At 45.7% G+C, this 24,843-nt stretch overlaps 2 protein-coding genes across 18 annotated transcripts in view; both read left to right on the top strand.

Moving 5' to 3' along the window:
* Positions 1–24,006, top strand: part of ATG13 (autophagy related 13) — a 33,132-nt gene extending 9,126 nt beyond the window's left edge. For 5 of the 17 annotated variants that reach the window (XM_059709476.1, XM_059709475.1, XM_059709472.1 and 2 more), the window contains 14 exons: positions 1,762–1,808; positions 3,162–3,302; positions 6,308–6,348; positions 7,317–7,413; positions 7,749–7,847; positions 9,230–9,323; positions 12,628–12,726; positions 13,467–13,577; positions 13,978–14,114; positions 16,094–16,208; positions 18,629–18,706; positions 18,892–19,008; positions 19,748–19,876; positions 21,784–24,006. In XM_059709476.1, coding sequence (XP_059565459.1) covers positions 1,762–1,808; positions 3,162–3,302; positions 6,308–6,348; positions 7,317–7,413; positions 7,749–7,847; positions 9,230–9,323; positions 12,628–12,726; positions 13,467–13,577; positions 13,978–14,114; positions 16,094–16,208; positions 18,629–18,706; positions 18,892–19,008; positions 19,748–19,876; positions 21,784–21,861 — 1,383 coding nt within the window. In that variant the 3' untranslated portion in view covers positions 21,862–24,006. Of the gene's footprint in view, positions 1–1,761; positions 1,809–3,161; positions 3,303–6,307; positions 6,349–7,316; positions 7,414–7,748; positions 7,848–9,229; positions 9,324–12,627; positions 12,727–13,466; positions 13,578–13,977; positions 14,115–16,093; positions 16,209–18,628; positions 18,707–18,818; positions 19,009–19,747; positions 19,877–21,783 lie in introns of those variants that run through there. The other 12 variants (XM_059709484.1, XM_059709483.1, XM_059709474.1 and 9 more) reach the window with 11 other exon arrangements.
* Positions 1–24,843, top strand: part of F2 (coagulation factor II, thrombin) — a 236,153-nt gene that overhangs the window by 164,415 nt on the left and 46,895 nt on the right. The gene's annotated exons all lie outside the window — the stretch shown is intronic.

Genomic DNA, 24,843 nt, shown 5'->3' with positions numbered 1-24,843 from the left:
GTCTTAGAGAAACCACACCAACTTATTTTGGGTACTTCCTGTTATCCATCCCTTTTTTGGGGGAGAGGGGTGTAGGGGAAATGATTCAAATTCATTGCATCATTTAGAAACTACACTATAATGAAAAGGATGTATATTAAGGGCATATATTTAACTTTGATCTAAGCAAATACAGTTCTTTATTCCACAAACTAACGATGCTTACTCTCAAACATAAAAAAAATGCCCTCTTCCAACGGATTAGTAAAAAGGTTACTTGTGTTCAAAATATGTGACTATCCTTCTCACTAAGTGACACATAGGAGTGTTACAGGGTTGAGGGATTCTGGCTTTAGTCTTTTCTTTTTCTTACCTACTCAGTACTAAATCTGTTCAGAGTAACACAGAGAGAGACTGAACAGTTTGGCTATAGACATCAGATAGCTAAAAAGATTTAAATAAAGAGATTATTAGATATCTTTAGTTGTAGGTGTCACCTGAAAATACCCCTCTAGAATTGGAGAGAAAGGCTCTCCTCATTTCATTGGAAGTGTTGGCCTTACTGAAGAGCAATTTGGATATACTAGCAAAAATCTTCAAAGCATGAATACTTTTTTATCTAACAATTCTACTTCTAGAAATTTGCATTAAGAAATTAATTCAATGTATGTGCAAAGTTTTATTCTCAAGGCTATTTATTATAATGTTGTTTGTAGTAGTGAAAAATTAGAGAAACAACCTGTATGTACAAATATGGGGGGGACTGATTGGATAAAATGATGGTCATGTTTTGGAATACTATCCTATATAATAAAAGCCTAATATGCAAATTGACTGTATGGCAGAATGACCCGTGGAACGACCAGTCGCTATGACGTACACTGACCACCAGGGGGCAGATGCTCAATGCAGGAGCTGCCTCCAACCCGTAGGCCCCAGGCCAGCCAAGGCGGCTGCCAGCTGGGGGCCCCTGATCACCCTGCAGGTTACCCCACAGAGGGAGGTGACCAGGGGCGGGGCCGATGAGTGGGCGGTGCCAGGCCAGCCAAGGAGGGTGCCAGTGGGGGCCCCCTGATCGCCCCACCAGTTGCCCCACAGATCGGCCTTGATCGCCGGCCAGGCTTAGGGACCTTACCCGTGCACGAATTTCGTGCACCGGGCCTCTAGTTTAAAATAATGCAGAATTTTTAATTATAAGGATAATTCTATGTTATATCCTATATAATAAAAGCCTACTGTGTTAAGTATCCGACTGTTTGACTCTTCAACCAGTTGCTAGGATGCACACTGACCACCAGGAGGTAGACGCTCTTGACCAGTAGGTTAGCTTGCTGCTGGGTCTGGCTGATAGGACTGGGCAAGATGGGCTGGACATGCCCTGGAGCCTTCCCACGGTCCCTCCCCAACCCCAGTTGTGCATCGGTGGGGTCCCTCAGCCTGGCCTGCACCCTCTCACAATCTGGGACCCCTCAGGGGATGTCAGAGAGCTGGTTTCAGCCTGATTCCACAGGCCAGGCTGAGGAACCCCACTGGTGCACGAATCCGTGCACTGGGCCTCTAGGTTATTAATAAAAAAAACTGGGTGATAAAAATAGTATATATGGTCTGATCTCACTCTTAGAAAAGTGACTGGATTATAAATTATCTTTTTTTCCTTTTTTGCTTAGTTATACTTTTCTAATATGTTTTATAGTGACTATATAGCGCTTCCTAATAAGAAAAAGAAGGTAACTTTTAAAAACCAAATAAAATTGAAATATCTTTCATTTGTCCCATCTATAGGGAGATTCCATGGAACTAGAAATTTGGTGTCTTGAAATGAATGAAAAGTAAGTTCTCTATCTTCGGTTCCTTGGTTGTGGTAGCTGAGGATAAAGCAGATGACATCATGTGAAAAACGGGGCTTTGTTATCAGTCATGGAGGGTGTTTTGCTCACTTAACAAAACCAGTAGAGCTTCGCTACAATGCTCATGCTTGGCTTCCAGCCCTAGCACAGAGATGACCTTCAGAGGGAGCATTAGTCCAGAGAGAATTCAGACATCACAGGGAAAGGAGCGGAGAGAAAGCTGAAAGGGTTTGTTGTTTTCCCAGAGTACAGATAGTTCTCTGATTAAATCCCTAGGGAGCTCTTGTAACATGACTACTCTATTTTGTCTGTTTTCTGTGTGGCAGACGTCCAATGAGATTTCCCCTCCCTACTTCTTATACAGTGTTGGTCATAGGTTGGGAATGCATGTTATTCCCCTTCTGTATTTTCTTCTTTCAAGGCAAATTAGCTTACCTCCTGCCTGAAGTTTCACTTTTCAAGAAGATTATACATATAGAAAAATAGAGGAAATAGCAACACATCAAGAGAAAAATTTTTGTAATAAAAATATGTAGTATGGGATTGTTTTGGTAAAAATAGAAAGCCTGTGCCAGGTTATAGTCCAAAATTTTAGTACCAAACAGATGTGTAGAGGTAAACAGCTCATAAGATGGTACATTGAAATTGTGATTGCACCTTCATTAATATAACTGCAACATTGAATTACTGTCTTTATTTTATTTTTTAATATATTTTTATTGACTTTAGAGAAGGAGAGAGAGATAGAAACATCAGTGATGAGAGATAATCATTGATCAGCTGCCTATTGCACACCCCCTACTGGGGATCGAGCCCACAGCCTGGGCATATGCCCTGAATGGGAATCCAACTGTGACCTCCTGGTTTGATGCTCAACCATTAAACCACACTGGCTGGGTTACTGTTTTTAATTGTGTTGCTTTATTTTTTAGAAAGATAACTGCTTCAATGCTAGAAAAAATATATTGGGTGCCTTTTGGTGCCCGTCTGCCTGTGTCCAGTATATGAGAGAGTAAAACTTTGGTTTATTGACTTATTTCAACAATGTGTTGGTAAACTGACAAATTACACCTTTACTTCAGAGCATCTGTTAATAATTAATTTTACACATTTCTAGGGCTTAATTTTCAGTCATCTCTGTTGGCTGTCATACTCTGAAAGGTGTATTTGGACTGCAAAGCACTTTATATTCTGTCAGAAGTTATGAATAATGCTAACAAGTTAAGTTTGGTCAGTAGATGGAACATAACTAATATCTCTATAGCCATTGCATTTCTGTTCTTTGTTTTATGTAGTTGAATAGGAGAATGCTGATAGTGTCTTTGTGCTCCACAGGTGTGATAAAGAAATAAAAGTTTCCTACACTGTGTACAACAGACTGTCGTTGCTGCTGAAGTCTCTCCTGGCTATAACGAGGGTGACACCAGCTTATAGACTCTCCAGGAAACAAGGACATGAATATGTCATATTATACAGGTAAATAGCTCACCTTCTTCTTCTTTTTTTTTTTTTTTAAATATATTTTATTGATTTTTTACAGAGAGGAAGGGAGAGAGATAGAGAGTTAGAAACATCGATCAGCCGCCTCCTGCACATCCCCACCGGGGATATGCCCGCAACCCAGGCACATGCCTCTGACCGGAATCGAACCCGGGACCCCTCAGTCCGCAGGCCGACACTCTATCCACTGAGCCAAACCGGCCTCGGCAGTAGCTCACCTTCTTAACTCACTTGTCTGCCTCATCACTTTGCACATTGTCTGACGGCATTCGGGTATTATATTCTGTGATAAATTTTTGAATAGATGGTTGGTTGGATAGTTGATGCTATAGCTTTACTATGATTGTCAATCCATTTTTTCTTATGAACTCAGCTACCAAGTTCTTTGTCCTTTTGTTTGTCCACAGTCATGATTCCTATGTATTGGATTTTGAGGTTCTACTTATAGGACTTCAGAGCAGGGAAAAGAGCTTAAGACTTTAAAAAATAGACTATCCTGCCCTGGCTGATGTGGCTCAGTTGGTTGAGCATTGCACTGAGAGGACGCCAGTTTGATTCCAGGTCAGGGCACATGCCCAGAAGAGGGTGTGTGCAGGAGGCAGCGGATTGATGTTTCTCTCTCATTGATGTTGTTCTCCTTTTCCTTCCTCTCTCTAAAATCAATAACAACATTTTAAGAAAACAACACACATAAAAACAGACTATCCTGAGCAGATTGTAGCCTTCTATATTCCAGAATTAAAATGAAACTTTTTTTCTAACAAACTGCTAATTCAATTTGGTTTTTTTTATTTTAATTTTTTTACAATATAATTTTATTGATTTCAGAGAGGAAAGGGAGAGGGAAAGATATAGAAACATCAATGATGAGAGTGAATCATTGATTGGCTGCCTCCTTCACGCCCCCTACTGGGGATCAAAACTGTAACCTGAGCATGTGCCCTTGATTGGAATCGAACTTGTGACCCTTGAGTCCATAGGCTGATTCTCTGTCCACTAAGCCAAACCAGCTAGGGCCAGTTTGTTTTTTAAACAGATTTTTTTTAAAAAATATATACTTTATTGATTGATTTTTTACAGAGAGGAAGGGATAGGGATAGAGAGTCAGAAACATCAATCAGCTGCCTCCTGCACACTCCCTACTGGGGATGTGCCCGCAACCAAGGTACATGCCCTTGACTGGAATCAAACCTGGGACCCTTGAGTCCGCAGGCCGATGCTCTATCCACTGAGCCAAACCGGTTAGGGCCAGTTTGTTTTTTAATTAGTTGTGTGGATATAGAGAACTAGTCAACAATTCTTTGAGTATTGTCCTTCGAATATTTTACCTCAACAAATATTTATTGAGTGCTTTTTAAAAAATATATATTTTTATTGATTTTAGAGAGGAAGGAAGAAGGAAAGAGAGATAGAAACAGCCATGATGAGAGAGAATCATGGGTTGGCTGCCTCCTCCAAGTCCTCCACTGGGGATCGAGCCCGCAACCTGGGCATGTGCTCTTGACCAGAATCGAACCTGGGACCTTTCAGTTTGCAGGCCGATGCTCTATCCACTGAGCCAAACAGGCTAGGGCTGGATTCTTTTTTTTTTTTTTTTTTAATATATTTTATTGATTTTTTACAGAGAGGAAGGGAGAGAGATAGAGAGTTAGAAACATCGATCAGCTGCCTCCTGCACACCCCCCACTGGGGATGTGCCTGCAACCCACGTACATGCCCTTGACCGGAATCGAACCTGGGACCCCCCAGTCCGCAGGCCGATGCTCTATCCACTGAGCCAAACCGGTTTTGGCTGGATGCTTTTTTAATGTAAGCATTGTCCTAGGTCCGAGGTAGAACTATACAGAGGCCCTGCCCTATGTGTGTTTCTAATCTAATGGGGAAAACAGTTTAGTACATTATGAGTACATGCATAATTTAATAAAAAGCAGTATTTGAAAACTGCATAGCAGTCTCAGGAAAAAAGAACTAGGAGAACATAGAGAGGGAACGTTGTTCTGGCTGGGAGATATAAGACAGGCTTCATGGAGGAAGTGGCTTTCAAGCTAGACCTTGAGGCAGAGAGAATTTCAGCAGATAGAAGGGAGAGAGGTAATTGTGCCAGGTGGGGACTACAACAGATGCAAGGCCTAGAAATGGGGGTGGGGTATGAACTGTATCACGTTTTCTGATGGATCCAAGTGGCGGTGTAGAGTTTATGTAGGAAAGTGTGAGAGCACAGCATGGAAAGCCAGGAGTCCCAAATCCTCCAAGACCTTTTTTAATATTAGTGACCAACCATTGGTTTTTAGCCTTTGGCTTACATGTATAGAGCTGGTTTTGAAAAGAATTCGGATAGCAGGATGGAAAGACTTAACTAGGTCTGTTGCAACAATGTAGTACCTGAGAGTAGTTATTAAGTCATTTCTTTAACTTTTTTAGCAATAATCTAGCACCCTCCCCATGTTTATTTTTCCAGGTAGGGGCGAGAGGGAAGAAGAGGCTTATATATCAGCTGCCACTTAATTGTTCTTTTTGTCTCTCTTTTGTCGTTGTTAATCCTTACTTGAGGATATTTTTTTCATTGATTTTTTTAGAGAGAGTGGAAGGGAGGGAGGGGGACAAAGAGAGGGGCAGATAGAATATGAATCACCAATGTAATAGACACACATTGATTGTTTCCCACGTGCATTGTGACTGGGGTTCGAACCTGCAACCCAGGTACGTGACCTTGACTAGGAATCAAACCCACAACCCTTGGGTGCGGGGGCCGATGTGTACCATGCCAGCCAAGGCTATTTTTCTCATTCTTTAACCAGTCCTCTCACCATATACACCCCCTTGCCTGCAGCTTAATTAAAGTAGTAGCACTATTGCTCCATTAGGAGAGGTGTTCATGTAGATAAGAAAATAAAAGTTTGTTTTATTTTGTTTCTAGGTGCTTGCTTTAGAGGCCATTAGAATAAAGAATCTGGTAACATCTTTTTCTTTCTTCCCTGCAGGATATATTTTGGTGAAGTTCAGCTGAATGGCTTAGGAGAAGGTATGTATTAAAGTTGAAAAGCATTTGTAGTGTTAAGAACTCTCCTGACTTAAGAGATGGGCTTTGGTGCTCCCTGTAATAATATGCAGCTTATGATTTTAATATGTCTGATACAAGTAAGGAAAAGACAGGCACATGGTTCCAAGAGCCACTAGAAAATGAATAATTTTCCCAAAGTTCCAATAACTCAGCATTGTTTCTTATTCTTTATACAATTGTCTACTTCCTAATTTTCTACAATGAGCATGTTAAATGTTTCTGATGAGCATTCAATTTGAAAAATTGGAAATGAAACCGAGAAAATCAGGAAACAGCAAAGCCCTGACTCTTTTCCATACGCAGCTCTGAGGTGGCAGCTTGAGTGGGAGTGTAGTTACTTCATAAATTTCAGGTGTTTGTCCCCCTAACTGGTTTGGCTCAGTGGATAGAGTGTTGGCCTGCGGACTGAAGGGTCCCAGGTTTGATTCCGGTCAAGGGCATGTGCCTTGGTTGTGGGCACATCCCCAGTAGGAGGTGTGCAGGAGGCAGCTGATTGATGTTTCTCTCTCATTGATGTTTCTAACTCTCTATCCTTCTCCCTTCCTCTCTGTGAAAAATTAATAAAACATATATTTAAAAAAAAAATTTCCGGTGTTTGTGACAAACTACAAACTCCCGGTGCCCCTTGGTTCTCATTGAGCCTGTGACAGTCCAGGCAGGGTTGGTTAGGACTCGCTAAAGCTTTAGGATTAACAAGTGTTATACCTCTTTAGAGGTAGTTTTCTCTGAAAATAGAGTGCTGTTTCCCTTGCTAATATTGGTCAATATAGAATTAATTGAAAGAAAAAAATAACACACATGAAATTGAGGCACTCAGGGTGCTACGTGGATAATGCCAGAGGTTGTATGGGCTGAATGATTCAAGGAAAGAGACTGGGCAGCATCAGTATTCTCTGGGGAGGAAGCTAATTATTTATCTCTTCTCCTAGGTTTCCAAACAGTTCGTGTTGGGACAGTGGGCACCCCTGTGGGCACCATCACGCTTTCTTGTGCTTACAGAATTAACTTGGCATTCATGTCCACAAGGTGAGGAAAGAGCATTGGAATCCAAAAGAACTCTTTCAAAGATATTAATGTTTCTTTCACCCAAACTCCATAGCTAAGCCTGCTGTTCAGCTTTGCCATTGCTGAAATCAGTTCCCTTCTGAAGAATAGAGTCAAGAGAGAGCCCAGTTTCATTGGAAAATCTTATTGAGTGTCCCAGAACCAACAATGTGGAGATGGTGGTTTATATTTGGGATGCGATAGTTAAGGGTCTGGTGGTTCCTGCTAATAGATATTAGGTGAGGGGCCCTCTGAGGACTTCAGGGAGGCTGGCAAGGCATTCTAACAAGTACTGCAATCTGCATATTGCGTTACAGGCAATTTGAGAGGACCCCACCTATCATGGGGATTATCATTGATCACTTTGTGGACCGTCCCTATCCCAGCTCCTCGCCCATGCACCCCTGCAATTACAGGTGAGGAATGTGAAAGGCACTTTCCTATACTGCAGCTAGCAGAAGCTTCCATCTGGCACAGGTACACAGGGCACCTTTATCAGCACTCACTAATGGGCCTGGGGCACTGATGGAGACACCACATGGAGAGAAATGGAATGGCTAGCTTCCTTTTTTGCTGCTGCCTATAAGGTACACCCAGACTTGGGGTATACAGAATGTCTCCCAAAATTCTTGGACATGTTGGATCTTGACAGTAGTGATTTGACTTAGAGATAAGAGTGGCAGTAATTTGTGGAATGTCCTTTGCAAATCAAATGGTTTTCAGGTTACCATTGGCACAATTCAGTTATACATGAGAATCAAGTATCTTCAGGCCTAGTTCCCAGAAAACAGTTCTAGGATTCTCTAGAGGTTGGAATAGATGTGTATTAGGAAGGATACTGCCTTTATGTGAAGGACTTCTGAAATTGGATAGGTTTGTCTTTGGAGTCTAGACTTTTGTGTTATTGTAGTCTGTTGCTGACAGTTCTTTGACCCCAACACTGGCCAGGCTTAAGCAGATATTCTCAAATGATATGTCAAGTAAGATGTTTGGGTTATAAAAAAAAAAAAAAGTCATTGTCAACCTCTAGATGCTGCTCTCTGGAAAGTAAAAGTTAGGCACAAAAGCTAACTTAGTGTGTGTGAAGGACATTACAGAACCCACAGATCACCCTTATTTCTATTGTCCCAATTTAGAGTTAAAGACAGTCTGTTGTAAAGCTGCCTACATGGGCCTGGCTGGCGTGGCTCGGTGGTTGAGCATCGACCTATGAACCAAGAGGTCAAGGTTCGATCCCTGTCAGGGCACATGCCTGGGTTACAGGCTTAATCCCTAGTGTGGGGCGTGCAAGAGGCAGCTAATCAATGATTCTTTCTCATCATTGATGTTTCTTTTTTTAAAAAATATATTTTATTGATTTTTTACAAAGAGGAAGGGAGGGGGAAAGAGAGTTAGAAACATCGATGAGAGATAAACATCGACCAGCTGCCTCCTGCACACCCCTCCCAGGGGATGTGCCTGCAACCAAGGTACATGCCCTTGATTGGAATCGAACCTGGGACCCTTGAGTCTGCAGGCCGACGCTCTATCCACTGAGCCAAACCGGTTAGGGCATCATTAATGTTTCTATATTTCTCCTTCTCCCTTCCTCTCTGATATCAATAAAAATATATATTAAATAATAATAAAAATATAAAGTTACCTAGACAGTTTGGTCTGAAATTATGAAGTACTCAGCAGAGCTCTCTTGCTGAACTCCTATGATTTCTGCCGAAAACAAACTTGTATCTCTTTGTGTCCTTTCTAAAATCGACTGCCACCCCCATAAAATTCATGATTTCCTTTCCCCTCACTATAGAACTGCTGGTGAGGACACTGGAGTAACGTATCCTTCTGTGGAAGATTCTCAAGAAGTGTGTACCACCTCTTTCTCCACCTCACCTCCATCCCAGGTAGGGGAACAGGTTCTGGGGTGATGGTAGTTATTTGGCACATGGTAGTTATGGGTCTAATGAAATGGTGTCAAAATTTAGAGTTTCATTTGATGGTGGTGGTGATTGTTTCAAGGGCTTCTTTTATGCGGTGAAGAAGAGCCTTCTTATCCAGCAGGTAATAACGCAGTAACCATTCTTAACCTACATTACATGTAACCTTGCCTTCCCAGGGACATCTTAAAATTCCCTAGAAAAATCAGTCCCAGAATTCCATATGCATTCTCATACCAGAGAGATACTCTAACCTACCTTGTTAATTTGGTAGCTACTTCTTGTTTGAAGTGGTAAATATGGTTCCCAATAATGGACGAAGCACTGAAGGAGCCAATAATTATTTAGCATATTTTAGCATTTTGCCAGTTAGAAACGAGCAGTGCAGTTTTTCTTTTAATTTTTAAAATTTTTATAGTGTTTTATTGATTTCAGAGATAGGAAGGGAGAAGGAGAGAGTGAAAGAAACACCAATGATAAGAGAGCATCATTGATCAGCTGCTTCTCCTACACACCTCCTACTGGGGATCCAGTCGGCAGCCTGGGCATGTGCCCTGACTGGGCTTCAAACTGTGACCTCCTGGTTCATGGGTCAGTGCTCAACCACTGAGTCACACCAGCCTGGCAGTGCAGTTTTTCTTAATAGTTGACACAGATTTCTACCTATCTGCATTTTCTTTCTGAACATTTTTAACCATTTACTTTCCACTTGAGTCCATCTTCAGTGTCAAACTGAATTTCAATAAAACACAGGCTCCAAACAGTGTTCTCAGATTCCCAAGAGGAAGCACCTGTGTGGCCTTGTGTGCTGTACATGGTACCGAGACTGCTTCCGCTAAGGAATCATTTTTGCCAGCTGGCTGAATTTCAGGCAGTTGCTTCCCTTCCATCCAAGTCTTTCATTTTCTGCCTCATTCATTGCCTGCAGATCCCTGCTTTGCCTGCCCAGCATCTCTATTCCGTCCCTTTTGACTTTCACATTAGACAGTTTCTTCTAGACCAGTTCAGTTCTACTTTCCTTTAAACTGGGCCCAGATAATCACCATCTTATTTTGGGGACCCAACAAATTAATTTAGCTACCCATAAGTGTTTATTTTCTTTGGTTTTTAAATTAAGAAAATAATTTACTTTTATTCCATCCTGGGTTGTTAGGAGATATTGGATTAAAATTATGCTTCTAAGCTGTTTCAGAAGTAGAAGTTAGGCACGAAAACTAATTTAATGTGTGTGAAGGACATTACAGAATCCACAGGTCACTTATTTCTATTGTCCCAATTCAGAGTTAAAGAGCGCCTTATTGTAAAGTTGCCTAGACAGTTTGGTTTGGGGATATTATTATTCCTCTCTCCACATCAATCTGTTGTGTAGGCATGAGTGCTCTGGAGGTAGCTTCTGGTATGCTTACTGACATAGAGCAACACTGACCAAAAAAGGGCGGGGGGGGGGAGCCCACTTTCTTAATAGTGCACATTAATTGAAATAGATTACTTTTTAGATAATGAAATGTGAATATGTCAGGTTTAATGTTCTTTAAAGTTTTGTTTTTTAAGTGATAAATTCATAAACAGTAAAGTTGTGACTTGGGAGATATGAGGGATGGTGATGCTGGGCCTGAACAAATCAGTTTGTCTATCTGATAGAGAGGGAATTTCACCCAGCTCCAAAAATAAAGGCAAGTTAAGTCATTTCTTTTCTTTTCTTTTTTTTTTAAATATATTTCTTTATTGATTTCAGAGAGGAAGGGAGAAGGAGAGAGATAGAAACATCAATGATGAGAGAGAATCATTGATCGGCTGCCTCCTGCACACCCCCTACTGGGGATCGAGCCCACAACCCAGGCATGTGCCCTTGGCGGGAATCGAACCCGGGACCCTCAGTCCCCAGGCTGACACTCTATTCACTGAGCCAAGCCGGCTAGGGCAAAGTTAAGTCATTTCGGCATGGTATGTTTGCATAAAAGTTTGTTGACCTGTGGTATCAGTTGCCTGTTGTGTCTTGTCACAGTTTAAAAGTAGATCACATCAAGATCTTATCAATACTGATCACCCATGTGTGAGCCCTATTCCTATCCCTGAACACCTCTAATCAAGGTTGGTACAGTTTGGTGTAGAAATACTCATTTTGAACAGAGCGAGAAAATCATTTGCCATCAGGTCTCCTCATTCCTGTAAATACTGAAATAGTTTCTCCCTTGGTTTAACTTAGGGAATTGCATAATTGTTCAGCAACTTCTATTTGAGCTTTTGCTAGAGTCCAATTAATACATGTTAATGTAATGTTTGTTTCACCAACAAAGTAAGGATCATGTTGTCATTTGAGTCAAGAAATAGTTAACAGTTGTGATGCTGAACCTGCTATTGTGACTTAAGGTCCTATCGTCAATTCTAAGCATTAATTAGCTAGTTGGTGAGACTTATTAAAGATGGAACAGCAAGACCCAAAAATAAGAATAAGAATACACATGCGCCCTAACCAGTTTGGCTCAGTGGATAGAGCGTTGGCCTGCGACTCAAGGGTCCCAGGTTCCATTCAAGGGCATGTACCTTGGTTGCGGGCACATCCCCAGTAGGAGGTGTGCAGGAGGCAGCTGATGTTTCTCTCTAATCGATGTTTCTAACTCTCTATCCCTCTCCCTTCCTGTCTGTAAAAAATCAATAAAATATATTAAAAAAAAAAAAAAAGAATACACATGCATGCACACACTCAGCCCTATGCCTACATCTGTACACTCTAACTCATCTTCCCTGGAGTGGTGTAGGAAAGTGCAGCTGGGTACCTGGGTATTTTAAAGTTCCGGTCAACAAAGGTGAACTTTTTAAACCTGTCTCTGAAGATTCTGAGTCCCCAGAAAAAGGCATTCTAACATTTTAACCTGTTTCCTCATTCATCCTGAGTACACCTTTCGGCTGCTCTTGGGCCCTTCCTATTGGCGGCTGTTCTCTAATATCCTCCCATCCTCTTGACTAAAGACAGACTAATGCTTGGTTCAGGGTTTTGTTTTGCCAAGTCATCCCAGCTCGACTCAGCTGTGTTTTCCACCTGCTCATCAGGGAGACACGCATGCAGTGGAGCACCCTGGGATAAATCTCTCTTCAGACGCTGCCAGCCGTCCTTTGGGGAAGGCAGTCATGCAGCTTTCTCCCCGTTTCACGCCTGACCTCCGTTGTGCATTTCAGCCTCTGTTGCTACTGCCCTTTGGAGTTTTTTCACTTCTTTCTCAAGTCCCTTTTCTTCTCTGTTTCTCCTGTCTCTGTTTGTATCCGTGCACAGTGTGTGTTTACTGTTACAAAGGCACATTTTCAGACCCCTACTCCTGTGGTGACGGATACCCTGAGGGTCCCCATGGCAGGACTGGCCTTTTCCCATCAAGTGAGTCCACTGGGAAGAAGGGGATAAATTAGATGGCATCTTTTTATTTAAAAATTGTAAATAAAGTACAGGGTATTGCTATTTAAATGTCCCCAAGTGTTCTGTGGGTTATTTTGAGGCTTGGTAATTGATTTTTAACAGGACATAGCCATAGCAAGAGCAGCCCAAAATAGGATTTTTCAGTTGCCCCCTCCTAATGATGTGAAAAATACATGGAGTTATTTATATCTTCCTTCCAAATAAACAATCCAAGAGTGGTATTCTTTCTTTTTCAACATAAATAGGAGCCCTCCCATACCCAGAGGTGAGGGAGGGTGTGATTAGAGAGACGCCTTCTGTTCCGAAGGGACCTCAAGGACTAAGGAGAAAATAGAATGACCTGAGAAATACCGATGACTTTGGCTCCAAGTTCTGCCCTGGCTTGTGCTCCACAGACCTGCGGGGCTGGGCACAGAAACAGTTAGCTGAAAAAGGGGGTGGCAAGGGAATCATTTGTGGCCTTGGTAAGGCCACGGAGCTTGGAACCTCAGTCCACTGCAAACACGTCTGTTGTTTTTTTTTCCATCTAAAAAGAAATGTCCTGGTCTGTCCTTAACCCTTACATCAGGCCCCTAGGACCCTGAGGATGTAGGCTGGGATCCATTCCTTCCCTTTCTTCTAATCTTGATCATTAGTCATGCTCCAGGATTGCCTGTTTTTTCCTCCTCTTTTCCTCTGCCCTTTGTTTTTCTCTTGCTTAGCTCTCAAGCTCTCGCCTTTCCTACCAGCCTGCTGCCCTGGGCGTTGGATCAGCTGACCTGGCTTATCCAGTAGTGTTTGCAGCTGGCTTAAACACCACACATCCTCATCAGGTATCTTTAAAGATGGGGCAGACCCTGGGAGTTCCTGTGCTGCCTCCCTGCCCTGAGGCAGATGAGAGGCCTCTTGAGATACCAGTTTCATTCTAAGTGTTTGGAAGCAAAGCTCTTCTGTGACTTTGGAGAACTAATGTGGCTCTGAGAGGAAGGGGCCTCTTAAACTTCAGAAAAGCAAGAAGAGCTTCTCCCTCTTTCCTTTTCCTTCTGTAGTCATTGCTGTGCATGTCTCCCATTAACTGAGTCCCAGGGAGGATAAAGAGCCAAGGTTTCCTGCTCAGTAGATGGCAGCATTGGTGATGGAGAAACTCAGACCCAGATACTATCATGCTAGGCCAGGAGTGTCTTCTGCCCGAGGCTGCCACAATTCACTGTATTTTTTCATTTTTCCCTAAAGCTAATGGTTCCAGGGAAGGAAGGTGGGGTACCTCTTGCTCCCAACCAGCCTGCTCACGGTGCCCAGGCTGATCAGGAGAGATTGGCAACCTATACCCCTTCGGACGGGGCCCACTGTGCTGCCACACCTTCTAGCAGGTGAGTTCCTGTCTTGGCTCTGCCCATGCTCAGGCCAGGGAGGGGCGGGTCTGCCCTGAAACACGCTTATTTGTTATTGGTAGAAAGTGGCTCTCAGCATTGGCTCAGGCTTGGCATCTGCGCCTTGAGTGTGCATTCCTTAAAGTTCCTGGTAAGAATCTTATATTGCAGCTGGTGTGTAAGGAAGCTGGCCCGGCTTCACTAGTAACAGTAAACAGCAGGGGCTTGGCTCCTACCACCTTCATCCAGTGAGGGGGTTTTCAGATGTGTTTCTTTTACCCAAGATTTATTCTCGTGGATTTGGTCTTCACTGCTTCCTAGGACCAGACAGGGTGTGTACCGTGAATCTGAGCCATGGTGCCTCTGTGATGGTGGTCAGGATTGCTTTTCTTTTTCTGCTATGTGAGTGCTTCATGGAGATTGTTTAGAAAACTATTTTTTCTCATTAAATATTTTTTTTAATCTTTTGTCTTTTTTTGGTAGCAGCAGTTGATACATTCTGTGAAATTTAAATGATACATTGATTAGATAGGAAACGAAAGTTTTCATAATCCCACCTTACAAAGATCACCACTGTTACCTCCTTTGAGAAGAGGAGAGGATTTCAGAAGAATTAAGTAACTTGCCTAAGAGCAGTTAGCTTGCAAAGTGGCTGGCACAAGCCTAGCTAGGCTCCCCGGACTTAAGTCCTGCTCACTCTTTCCATTACACGCGTAGCTCTCCCGTGGGAGCTGGGCTTCTTGATCTGACCTGCCCTCCCTTGACTGGGAGTCCCCAGAGGTAATGACGCTGATTACCCTGCCGAATCCTAAATGAACTTTTGGATAATAGAAATTGCTGGGGTTTTTTTTTTTGTTTTTTTTTTTCATTCCCACGGTGGAGTGGTGGGAAGGGAATTGTTTGGGAAGGTCAAATTTTTGCACCTTCCATTAGGAAAAATAATTATTTTCATTCCTGACTTCCCAGCTTCTATCCTCTTATCCCTCCCCCCGTTAGATAATCAAAGGAAGATCCTGTTAGTCCTTTGACACTCTAGTTTTTGAGCCTCGACTCCTAGGAGTAAAGACCGGACCCTGTACAGGAGGCTCTTAAATGCAGGTGGTCAGAGCACAGGCTTTCCTCAGTGGTTCTCCTCTTGGCTGGAGCCAGAGGCCACTTGGGGTTTACAGCCCTCGCCCCACCCTGAGCCCCTGCTTTTGGCCAGAAGAGCTTTCCTAGAAGCCTCTGCTGCTCTCAGGGCTGTGGCTGCTGGTCTGGCAGCCACAACATGGGCCCTTGTTTCTCTGCTTGGAGCGCCCTCTCATCCAGGACCCAGCATCAGACTGGAGGGTCGCAGAGGGGTCAGTGGGAACAGTGACATTGAATGTATCCTTGACCGGAGGGATGTCGGGGGGGTGAGGAGAAGGCAGGGTTCGGAGCACAGAGGACCTCAGCCCTGGCGATTTGTCATGGGTTAAAAAGCTCTGGCTCTACAGACAGTTAAATTTGGGGCTCTCGACTTGGAATAATGCTCCTTGTGAGGTAAGGTTTAAATTTCAGCATTGTACTATACCATCTTAATTGCACTTTTAGATAACTAAGCAAAACCAAAATAAGGAGATGGAAAGCAGCTAAAATCTTGAGTCTGTCTGTAATTAATATTTAAATTACAGTTTTGGGGAGCTGCTTGCCTATATGTATGATTGGTGTATGCATGATGACTGAAGCTTATTGGTATTTCATAGAAGCTTTACACAATTATAACACTGAATCGTGTTCACATATGCATAGTTTTAGTTGTTTCAGGAAATGTTTCCCTCTGCTCTCAACTAAAGAGGGCAGGGTGACAGTGGCAGCGGACAGAGTGCCGTTTCCCACTGAGTGGGCGGGTGGGGCAATTCCTGCCCTAGGCTGCAGCCCACAGAGGGTAGATTTGTGGGGAACCCAGGAGGCTCTGCTGTGGGTAGGGAATGAGTACCGACATTACATTTCTTTTCCAGCGAGGACACTGAAACCGTATCGAACAGTAGTGAGGGACGGGCCTCTCCCCATGATGTCTTGGAGACCATCTTTGCCCGAAAAGTGGGGGCTTTTGTCAACAAACCCATCAACCAGGTAAGTTTTCTGCCACTGCCACCTGCGAGCCACATCTGAGTGAGGCCTTATAGGCGGGTCTCTTAACTTGGGATTTGTGCAGCCACCGACATTATGTTTGAATTGTATAAGTGTGTGTGAGAATTTTTGTGAACGGTGTTAATAACCTGTGACACCTTCCAGAAAAGGTTAAGAACTATTTATTGTAGGTGGTAGGAATAGCACCAGTTGTCTGACTGGTGGTGTCAGACCAAACCTGGGTTCAGCAACCTCGGTACTTGGGTTCTGGCTAGGAAAGAATTCAGAGCCAAGACCCAAACTGTAAGAGAACATTTATTGGGTAAATTACAGAGATAGAGAAATAAGTAATTCTTAGTAGAAATGGGCTTAGGAAACAAATTACGGAGGTAAAGGAAGGGCCCTTGGAGCTTGGGAGTGAGGAAGCTGACGGTAAGGTGCGTGGGGGCTGAGGGGAAGGGAAAGGCACCAGCGGCTGTGCACTGAGTCCCTTCAGCCCAAGAGTTTTAAGGGTGGAGATTTTAGGGGAGGTCCCAGGGGAAGATCTCAATAAAATATTCAGTAGCTTTCCAGGTGTGTCCATTCAGGGTTGTGGTCTCCACTGATTGATTGTCTGAACGGGCGTGGGGGTGTGTCTTTTTTATTTTTTAATATATTGTATTGACTTGAGAGAGGAAAGGAGAGGGAGAGGGAGAGAAACATCAATGATGAGAGAGTATCATTGACTGGCTGCCTCTTGCATGCTCCCTGCTGGGGATCAAGCCCACCACCCAGGCATATGCCCTTACCAGGAATCTCAAACTGTGACCTCCTGGTTCATAGGTCAGTGCTCTACCACTGAGCCACACGAGCCAGGGGAGGGTGTCATTATTCAGTGATGCTGGTCCCCAAGTCCTCTGTGGCTGGCTTTGTTGCTTATCTGGGCCTGAAGCTGAAATACAACTGAGGCCTAGATGTTATCTCTAGGGAGGAAAGGTCAGGGGGTCCAAACCTCCAGACCAGACCAGTGATATGCTAGGGGAAGAAAAGTCACCCCCAGGTGACTTGAGGGTCCCACCCTACAATTGATTGCTAGGTACCTGGGGTTTTCCATCCTCATGACCTTTTGTACTCGCCCATCGCCTCTCCTCTGCTCATGTCTGTCTAAAACTACCTACAACATATTGTTCTGTGATCTTTTAAGCCTCCTACATTCAGTACAAACACAGTGCACTGAAGTGTCTGCCTCTGAAACTGGACAACCATTGGTTCTAGATGCCTGTCACTACTGGAGCCAATCAGGTGGAGACAGGGCTGAATTATACATGAGCATTTGTTCCAGTAATGCTGGCTGTATTGGAGAGCACCAGGTCATCCACAAAAATCTTCTCTGCAACCCTCCCCCTCCCATCAGTCAACTGCTTATATTGGGTAGGACAGAGATTATTACCTGGGCAAAAGGAATAAGAGTGAGTGTGCTAGGGTATTACAAGGGTGAGGAAATAGGCAAAGCAAGCTGGGGTGGGACTCCATTGTTTGGGCAACAAGGTGGTTAATCTTTGCAGGATAATAGGCAGTTCTTGAATGAGAATGGACTGCATTCCAGGGTTGACTCCCAGGTCCAATGATGACTCCCTGGGGCAAGGTTGACTCCCAGTCTCAGGGTGTACAACTCCCAACCAGGTTAGAATGTGCTTTCTTTAATCAGAACAAAACAATCACGGTTAACAGAGCATGTTTAATACTTCTTATTTTATTTCTTACTAGAGGTCCAGTGCACAAAATTCGTACACTTGGGGGTCCTTCAGCCCAGTCTGCGCCCTCTCGCAGTCTGGGAGCCCTTGGGGAGTGGGCCTAAGCCATCAGTCAGACATCCTTAGTTCTGCCGTGGAGGTGGGAGAGGTTTACGCCACTGCCGCTGCACTCGCCAGCCCTGAGCCCTGCTTCTGGCTGAGTGGCGCTCCCCCTGTGGGAGCGCACTGACCACCAGGGGGCAGCTCCTGCATTGAGCATCTGCCCCCTGGTGGTCAGTGCGTGTTACAGCGACCTGTCATCCGTGGTTTGATCAGTTTGCATATTAATTAGCCTTTTATTATATAGGATAACTAAAACTAGTCCCCAATATTCGATCTCTGCCCCCTAACACCTCGGCCTAACTCAGTAGGAAGTTCCTCTTTGGCTCTGACATTGAACAGCTGTCACTGAGTTACTGTGGGTCAGGCTTCCAAAGCAGAAGTCCTGGGGTCTTGGGAAGCCCTAACCCCTGCTTATGCTGTGGGCTTGTGATGAGAGGTGGTGGAAATTGGGGGATCTCCAACACAAACCTGAGGGGCAGTGTGGTCAACCTGGTGCGAACTTGCGGGCCTCCAGCTTCTGTCAGCTTCTAGGGAAAATGGAAGATGGGTGAGGGGCAGGCACTAATACTTTCTCCTGTGTCTTTTCAGGTGACATTGACTAGTTTGGACATACCCTTTGCCATGTTTGCTCCCAAGAATTTAGAACTGGAGGATGCTGATCCCATGGTGAGTCTAAAGTTTCCAGTGAGTCATTGTCCTTCCTGGGCACATCGCTGTTCCCAGACCATCAGCCCTGCCTGAGGCTTAGGGATTTGCAGCCAGCCCTTCTCTCTTACAGAACCCTCCATTGTTACAGTAACTTGCCCCCAGTGCACAGAACCAGCCCCTTCCTCTGCTTTATCCTGAACCAGGTGAATCCTCCAGATTCCCCAGAGACTGAATCTCCTCTCCAGGGCAGCCTGCACTCTGATGGCTCTAGCGGTGGCAGCAGTGGCAATACCCATGACGACTTTGTCATGATCGACTTCGTAAGTTGCCTTCACCTTCCTTGACCTTTGCTGCCCCAGGGGAAATAAACCTAGAGGCATCCATTGCACTCTAAGGGGACCTCCTCCACAGGGAACAGAGGGGCCCCCACTGGGCAGTGTATGTGGGAAACCTGCTCCCATAGCCTGCTTGAGTACATTTGGAGAGCAATGAACAAGAAGGCATTTTGTGCCATGTCTTTGATTGACATAATGCAATTCAGCTCTAAATGGAGATTTCCCAGTAGGTTCTATTCCTGCCTGAATGGATAGCCCTATGCTAAGGAAAGGCATTTAAAGCAGTGGTTCTCAACGTTGGCTGCACATTAGAATCACCTGGGAATCTTTTTAAAATCCTGATTTCTGGGCCTCATCCCCTGGAAATTCTGTTTCTTTGTTACTAATGTTGTGGCCCCACCCCATAACAAAGAAACAGAATTTCCGGAGGATGAGGCCCAGAAATCAGGATTTTAAAAAGATTCCCAGGTGATTCTAATGTGCAGCCAAGGTTGAGAACCACTGATTTAAAGGAAGATGATATAACCCTAACCAGGGAAGGGGAAAGGTAACAGGATTAGTATTCAGCTGTCCAGAAGAGAAAAGGGGTAAGACTTCTCCCCCTAAGATAAGCCTGGAGCAACCATTTCTTTGATAATTTACTGGAAGGAAAGAGGGTTGTTCATCTCTGATTTTCCTCTATGGTCCATGGTAAGCTAAACTGAGTCTGGTCTTATTTTTTAAGAAACCGGCTTTTTCTAAAGACGACATTCTTCCAATGGACTTGGGGACCTTCTATCGTGAATTTCAGAACCCCCCTCAACTGAGCAGCCTCTCCATAGATATCGGGGCACAGTCCATGGCTGAGGACTTGGTATGGAAACCCCTTCCCCCAACCCCCTTTCATCCTCTGAACTTCCGTCCCCCTTGATGTTGTTTCTGCTCCACAGACCTGGAAGTGTCTTCCTGTTACTGCCCCCTCTCCCACGCCTCCCATCTTCCCGCTAACAGGAAAGAGACTCCGTTAGACCATCTCTTCCTTTTTTTCTTTTTTTTTTCAGTATCTTCTTTTGATTGCAATTGAGATTTGCATTATGCCTGCAGTCATTGTCTTGAATTTTCTTGCACTCACTTCCTCCTTTTGCACAGGCTCAGCATTTTTACACACTCCTCTTCAGTGCTTGGTGTCTTCTCCTTGCTGATGCCACTGAGCCCAGCTGCTCTAACAGCTCTCACCTTCAGCTGCTCAGCTTGCCAGGCAGATGCCAGGTGAACAGGGCAGAAGAACCCTTAAGGGCCATTCCTCAGCTGGTAGTGCTTCTGTTTAGCCAGGTGTCTTGATACTGTCATTACCACATCTGCACTTGGGGATTCTGTTTCCTGCCTTGCAGTGCCAGGGGTGCCCTGGACGGCCACAAGCTTGGGGTGTCCGGTGCCACGAGATGCCAGGGTCCCTCTGCCTGAAGTGGGATGTCTCCTCCAACACTGAAATCACAGGGATGACTCTAGAATGGGAATCTAGGAATCGCTGCCCTCGTAGTAATAACAATGCAATAATTATGTAATTATTATTAACATTTATCAAGGCTTTTGAGGTGCCAACCATTTTTCTAACTGCCTTATACCATCTTCAACAACTGAAGAGGTAGGTTGTCTTACCTCATTTTATAGATGAGAAAACTGACACTGTGACCAAATGACTTACCCACAGTCAGACTGAGCTTACAAAACAGAGCTTTGATCCCAGAGAGTCTGGCTTCTGATTTTAGCCAGTGGAACCCTCACCCCCACACACTTGAAACGTGGTGGGAGGAACTGCCCAGGAAGGCTCTCCAAGGTGGTGCAGCCAGTCCTTCCCAAGCTGCCTGGCTGTCTGGTGTGTCTGGGCCACTTTAGGAATTCTGAGGTAGGAGATTGTCCCACCTCTTCCAAGTACCTGGTGCCTGTCAGGAAATCTGTGATCATTTAAACTCTTCATACGCAAATTTTCAATGGAGATACACCACAAGATTAGGTCAGATTTTTTTTTTTAAATATTTAAAAAAAATTTTTTTAATTTAAAAAAAAATTTTTTTGATACCTGAGGGCAGTTAAATTTAACTACTCTTGGTTCTGTTTTCTTTTTTATTCTCTTCCAACCCTCTCTAACCCTCCTCTGCTGGTGGCAAGATGCAGGTTCCTAGGCCTCGCCGCAGACCTGCTGACCGGAGTCTGCTAGGAGTGTGGTGGGACTGCCTTGTTCATGTGTCCCACCCCGCACAGGGTGTGAGGAATCTTTAATTTTGAGCACTGTAAACCTTCTGTTCAATTCTAGTATCAGTCTAATCTGTGCCAAAGATATTCCATCTTTAATTTCTGTCGTCCTGTGGGTGGTGTGGTCCTTTTTTTTTTTTAAATTAAGAGTTTGGTCAGTTTATTCCTACTCATCCATAGAATGCAGCAGTTTGATGACTTTTTGTTTTTAATTGTTTTATTGCTTAAAGTCTTACAAAGGGTATTACACATGTCTACTTTTTTCCCCCGCCCTTGACAATCCTGGTCCTTTTCTATGTCATTAAGTGTGGGGTCACTTCGATTCCCAAGGCCATTGTGTCAACCCCCTCCCGAGCCCCACAGAACCCTGAAGCCCTTTGTCCGCTGCCTGCGCGGTTGCCCTGAATGCTGCTCTCCTGGCCCAGCACTGCTGAGCTGCACCCCCTTTCTCCGCCCAGGGTGGCGGCGCTGGCCATCTCTTCAAGGCCCTCCCTGAATGAGCAGCTCTTCTCTCCCCTTCTGGCACAGGACTCGCTACCAGAGAAGCTGGCTGTGCACGAGAAGAACGTCCGAGAATTTGATGCCTTTGTGGAAACTCTGCAGTAAAAGTTGGTGTCCCCGAGTACCAGCAGCTTCCCCTTTTTGTGGTCCCAGGAGACAGAGAGCCTCCCATTCATCAGCTATTCCCATTCCTCGTCCTGCTCCAAGCCAGGTGGAGGGGAGGCTGGTTTCCCCCATGGGGACCCAGAAGTCCCTGCTCTTGCCCCTCGTAGAGATTTCATGGCAGCAGTCGGGCCCTGTGAGAACATTTGAGAGGACTCGCCCTCTGGCCTTGGAGATGGGGAGACTCTTTGTGACAAAAAGGTCCTCTGCAGGCAGGGCCTGCTGCTTCTGTTCACAAAGGCGGCCCTCCCGTTCTTCCCACAACTGGCCCCTTGCCTGTCACCACCAACCATTTAACATTCCAGCTGGTGGCCCAGAGATTGGTGTGGAGGCAGAGGGAGGAAGGAGACCGTGCTGGGAGGAAGGAAGGGCTCTCCGGCTCTGTGTAGCCCCTTTGGTTCTGGTATCTTCCTCTTTCCCTCCCTCTGCCCCCGTACTTTTGGCAATATGACAGGCCTTCTGCCCTAGATGAGAACTTGAAAGTCAGCCATTCCCACCCTTGAAAGTTGTGCCAGCCCCACCCCCAGCAGAGGGTCTGAGCAGCCCTGGCGGCTGCCTGTGCTCAGCTCCTCAGCTACATGGAAACCAAATCCTGTGTCTCTAGGGTTGGAGTCACAGAAGTTCTCTTCTCTTCCCTCCCCTGTTGCTGCTCCTTGGTTTTAGAATATGGTAAATATTTATTACTTTCAGAGAAGTCAGATATTTTATAGAGAAATTATGTTTGAGGTTAGATGTTTCCACTTGGGGAAGGTGAAGGGCCTGTTCCTGGGGCAGGGCCTGTTCCTGGAGGTTCCCCAGATTCCAGGTTGCTGCTCTGGGGGTCTTCCTTCCCACATATGGAAGGTGGGAGCCAAGAACAGGGCTGGCGAGGGCAGCAGACCTCCCAGACTTGCTGCGTTTGCACTGACAACAGGCTTTACCTTGGACACCTACCTGTTCCCGGCAAGAGCCTGGACCTCTCACGGCGCCTGCAGTGATGGCTTTGTTCTGGCAGCCGAGGAAGCCGTGTGTGCTGTATGTGGTGACCCCTGGAGTCGTGCTGCACATTGTGTCCAAGGGCATTATGTGTTCCCACTGGTGGGCCTGGGGATGTCCAGACTGGCCCCTCCTGGGGTACTTGCTTCTGTTCGTCAGGGCTGCGTTATGGGCCCTTTTCTCCTTTCACCGGGGCCTGGCCACCACCCTCCTTTAATCCCACCATCTGTACGCTGCCCTGAGGTTTACTGGTTCCTTGTTAAGAAACTAAAGCTGGCACATGATTGACTTAACCCTTCAGGTATTGTTACTTGGGTAAGTCAAGTGCTTGGCCTCACCCTCCTAGGCTGTCCCGTTACCAGCCTAACTGGTTGTCTTGGCCGTGGAAACCTAGGCCTGCCCCTTTCCTCCTGACCCACCAGGGGTGTTCATTGGCAGCAGCTGGAGCACATGGCCCTCAGTTGCTTGTAGTAAATGCATGTGATGTTGTTCCCACGGACGAAGCTGAGCTCTGAGGCCTTGTGGGCCTGATGCCGTCTCCGTGAGGCTGAGCCTGCCTGTGAGTGTTCTCTGCACAAAGAGAAGTTCCCAGCAGCGGTGTCCGACTGGCCCTCCTATCTGGGCCAGAGCACCCCCAGGGCCTGCGAAACCATCCATAGCCCAGTGGGTTATCCTCATGGCCCGTGCTGAGAAGGGGGGAGGCCATGGCAAGTTATCTGTGCCCCCCCCCCACCCACCCCAGTGTCTCAGCCACTGCCCATTTGAGGCCAAGTGTGGAAGGGCCTGAGTGCACAGACTGAGTCAAAGCCTTTGGCCTTGATGTCCTAATTGTTGGCCTGTGCAGGCAGCAACCTTTCTTCAGGACCCCATCAGTGAGAGGCCAAAGAGGAGCAAAGCAATAGTCAAGGCTGGCCCTTGCCCCTCAGCCCTGTACAATGAAAGGTGTGCGCCTAGATAGACCGACTTCTGCAGCACTGGGGGGCGGGGCTGGGACCAGCCATCTGTCTCCAGGGGCAGAGTCCCTCCCTCCTGCAGCCTACCTGGTTTGGAAATACTGAGTTAGACTCTAAAATGTGTTCAGGAGATTTCCAATAAATTCTTTTCTGTACTTTACAGCTTCTTGTCCTGCAAGTTGTCTAAAATCCTAGCCCACTGCCTCCCACTTCTGTGCAGGCCCAGGTCAACCACAGGCTCCACGGGAGGGGAAGAATGGTGCCATGTGACGCTCAGAGAGGCTTCTCAGTCACAGCTGTTTTGACTCTAGGCATGTGGCCACCTATCAGCTGTACAAGCCTGGGCTGGTCAGGAAAGCTCTTAGAGCCTCGTTGTCCTGGGTTGTAATGTCCCATTTCGGGGCTTCGGTGAGATGATGTGTATGGAGTAGGTGTGCACGTTAAGCACTCACAGTAGAATCTCCATAAAATGTAGGCCAGTCTCATCAGCTCTATTCCCCCTGCAACACATCACTCACCATGCAGCTTGGCCTGGAGGCAATGGCTGGCCTCTGGCTAGAAGGGAAAGACAACAGACAGCCTTTCATGTTTCCAGCAGAAGCCAGCAGTGGGTGTGGGGCTCCCCAAGCTGCCTTGGATCTGTTTGCTGATCAGTGTGTGGGGTTGTGGCTGAGCAAACCAGACTGAAGGGAAGGGGTTGGGTGAGTAGCAGGGAGTCAAGGGCTCATGCCAGTTTGTGTAGCTGCCCAGGGCACTGGGGTGGACTCTTTGGTGATTATTCCTGCCTGGCCCCCTGGGGACTTCTGCAGCAGGGATCTCAGCCCTGGCCAAGCAGCCCCCTGCCTCCCAGTTTGTGCCCCCAGTGGGGGAAGGGAGCTGGAGTGGAGCCAGTGTCCCAGAGGCAGCTGCTGTCTGGGTTGCCTCCGGAGCCCTTCAGGCTGAAGGCAGGCCCCTGGACAGAAAAAGACTAGTTATAAAATTCTAATTTCAGCCCAAA

This window comes from Myotis daubentonii, chromosome 9 (assembly GCF_963259705.1).
Source record: "Myotis daubentonii chromosome 9, mMyoDau2.1, whole genome shotgun sequence".
NCBI lineage: Eukaryota > Metazoa > Chordata > Mammalia > Chiroptera > Vespertilionidae > Myotis > Myotis daubentonii.
Note: the sequence above shows the minus strand (reverse complement) of the source record. Positions and strands in the feature narration are given on the sequence as shown.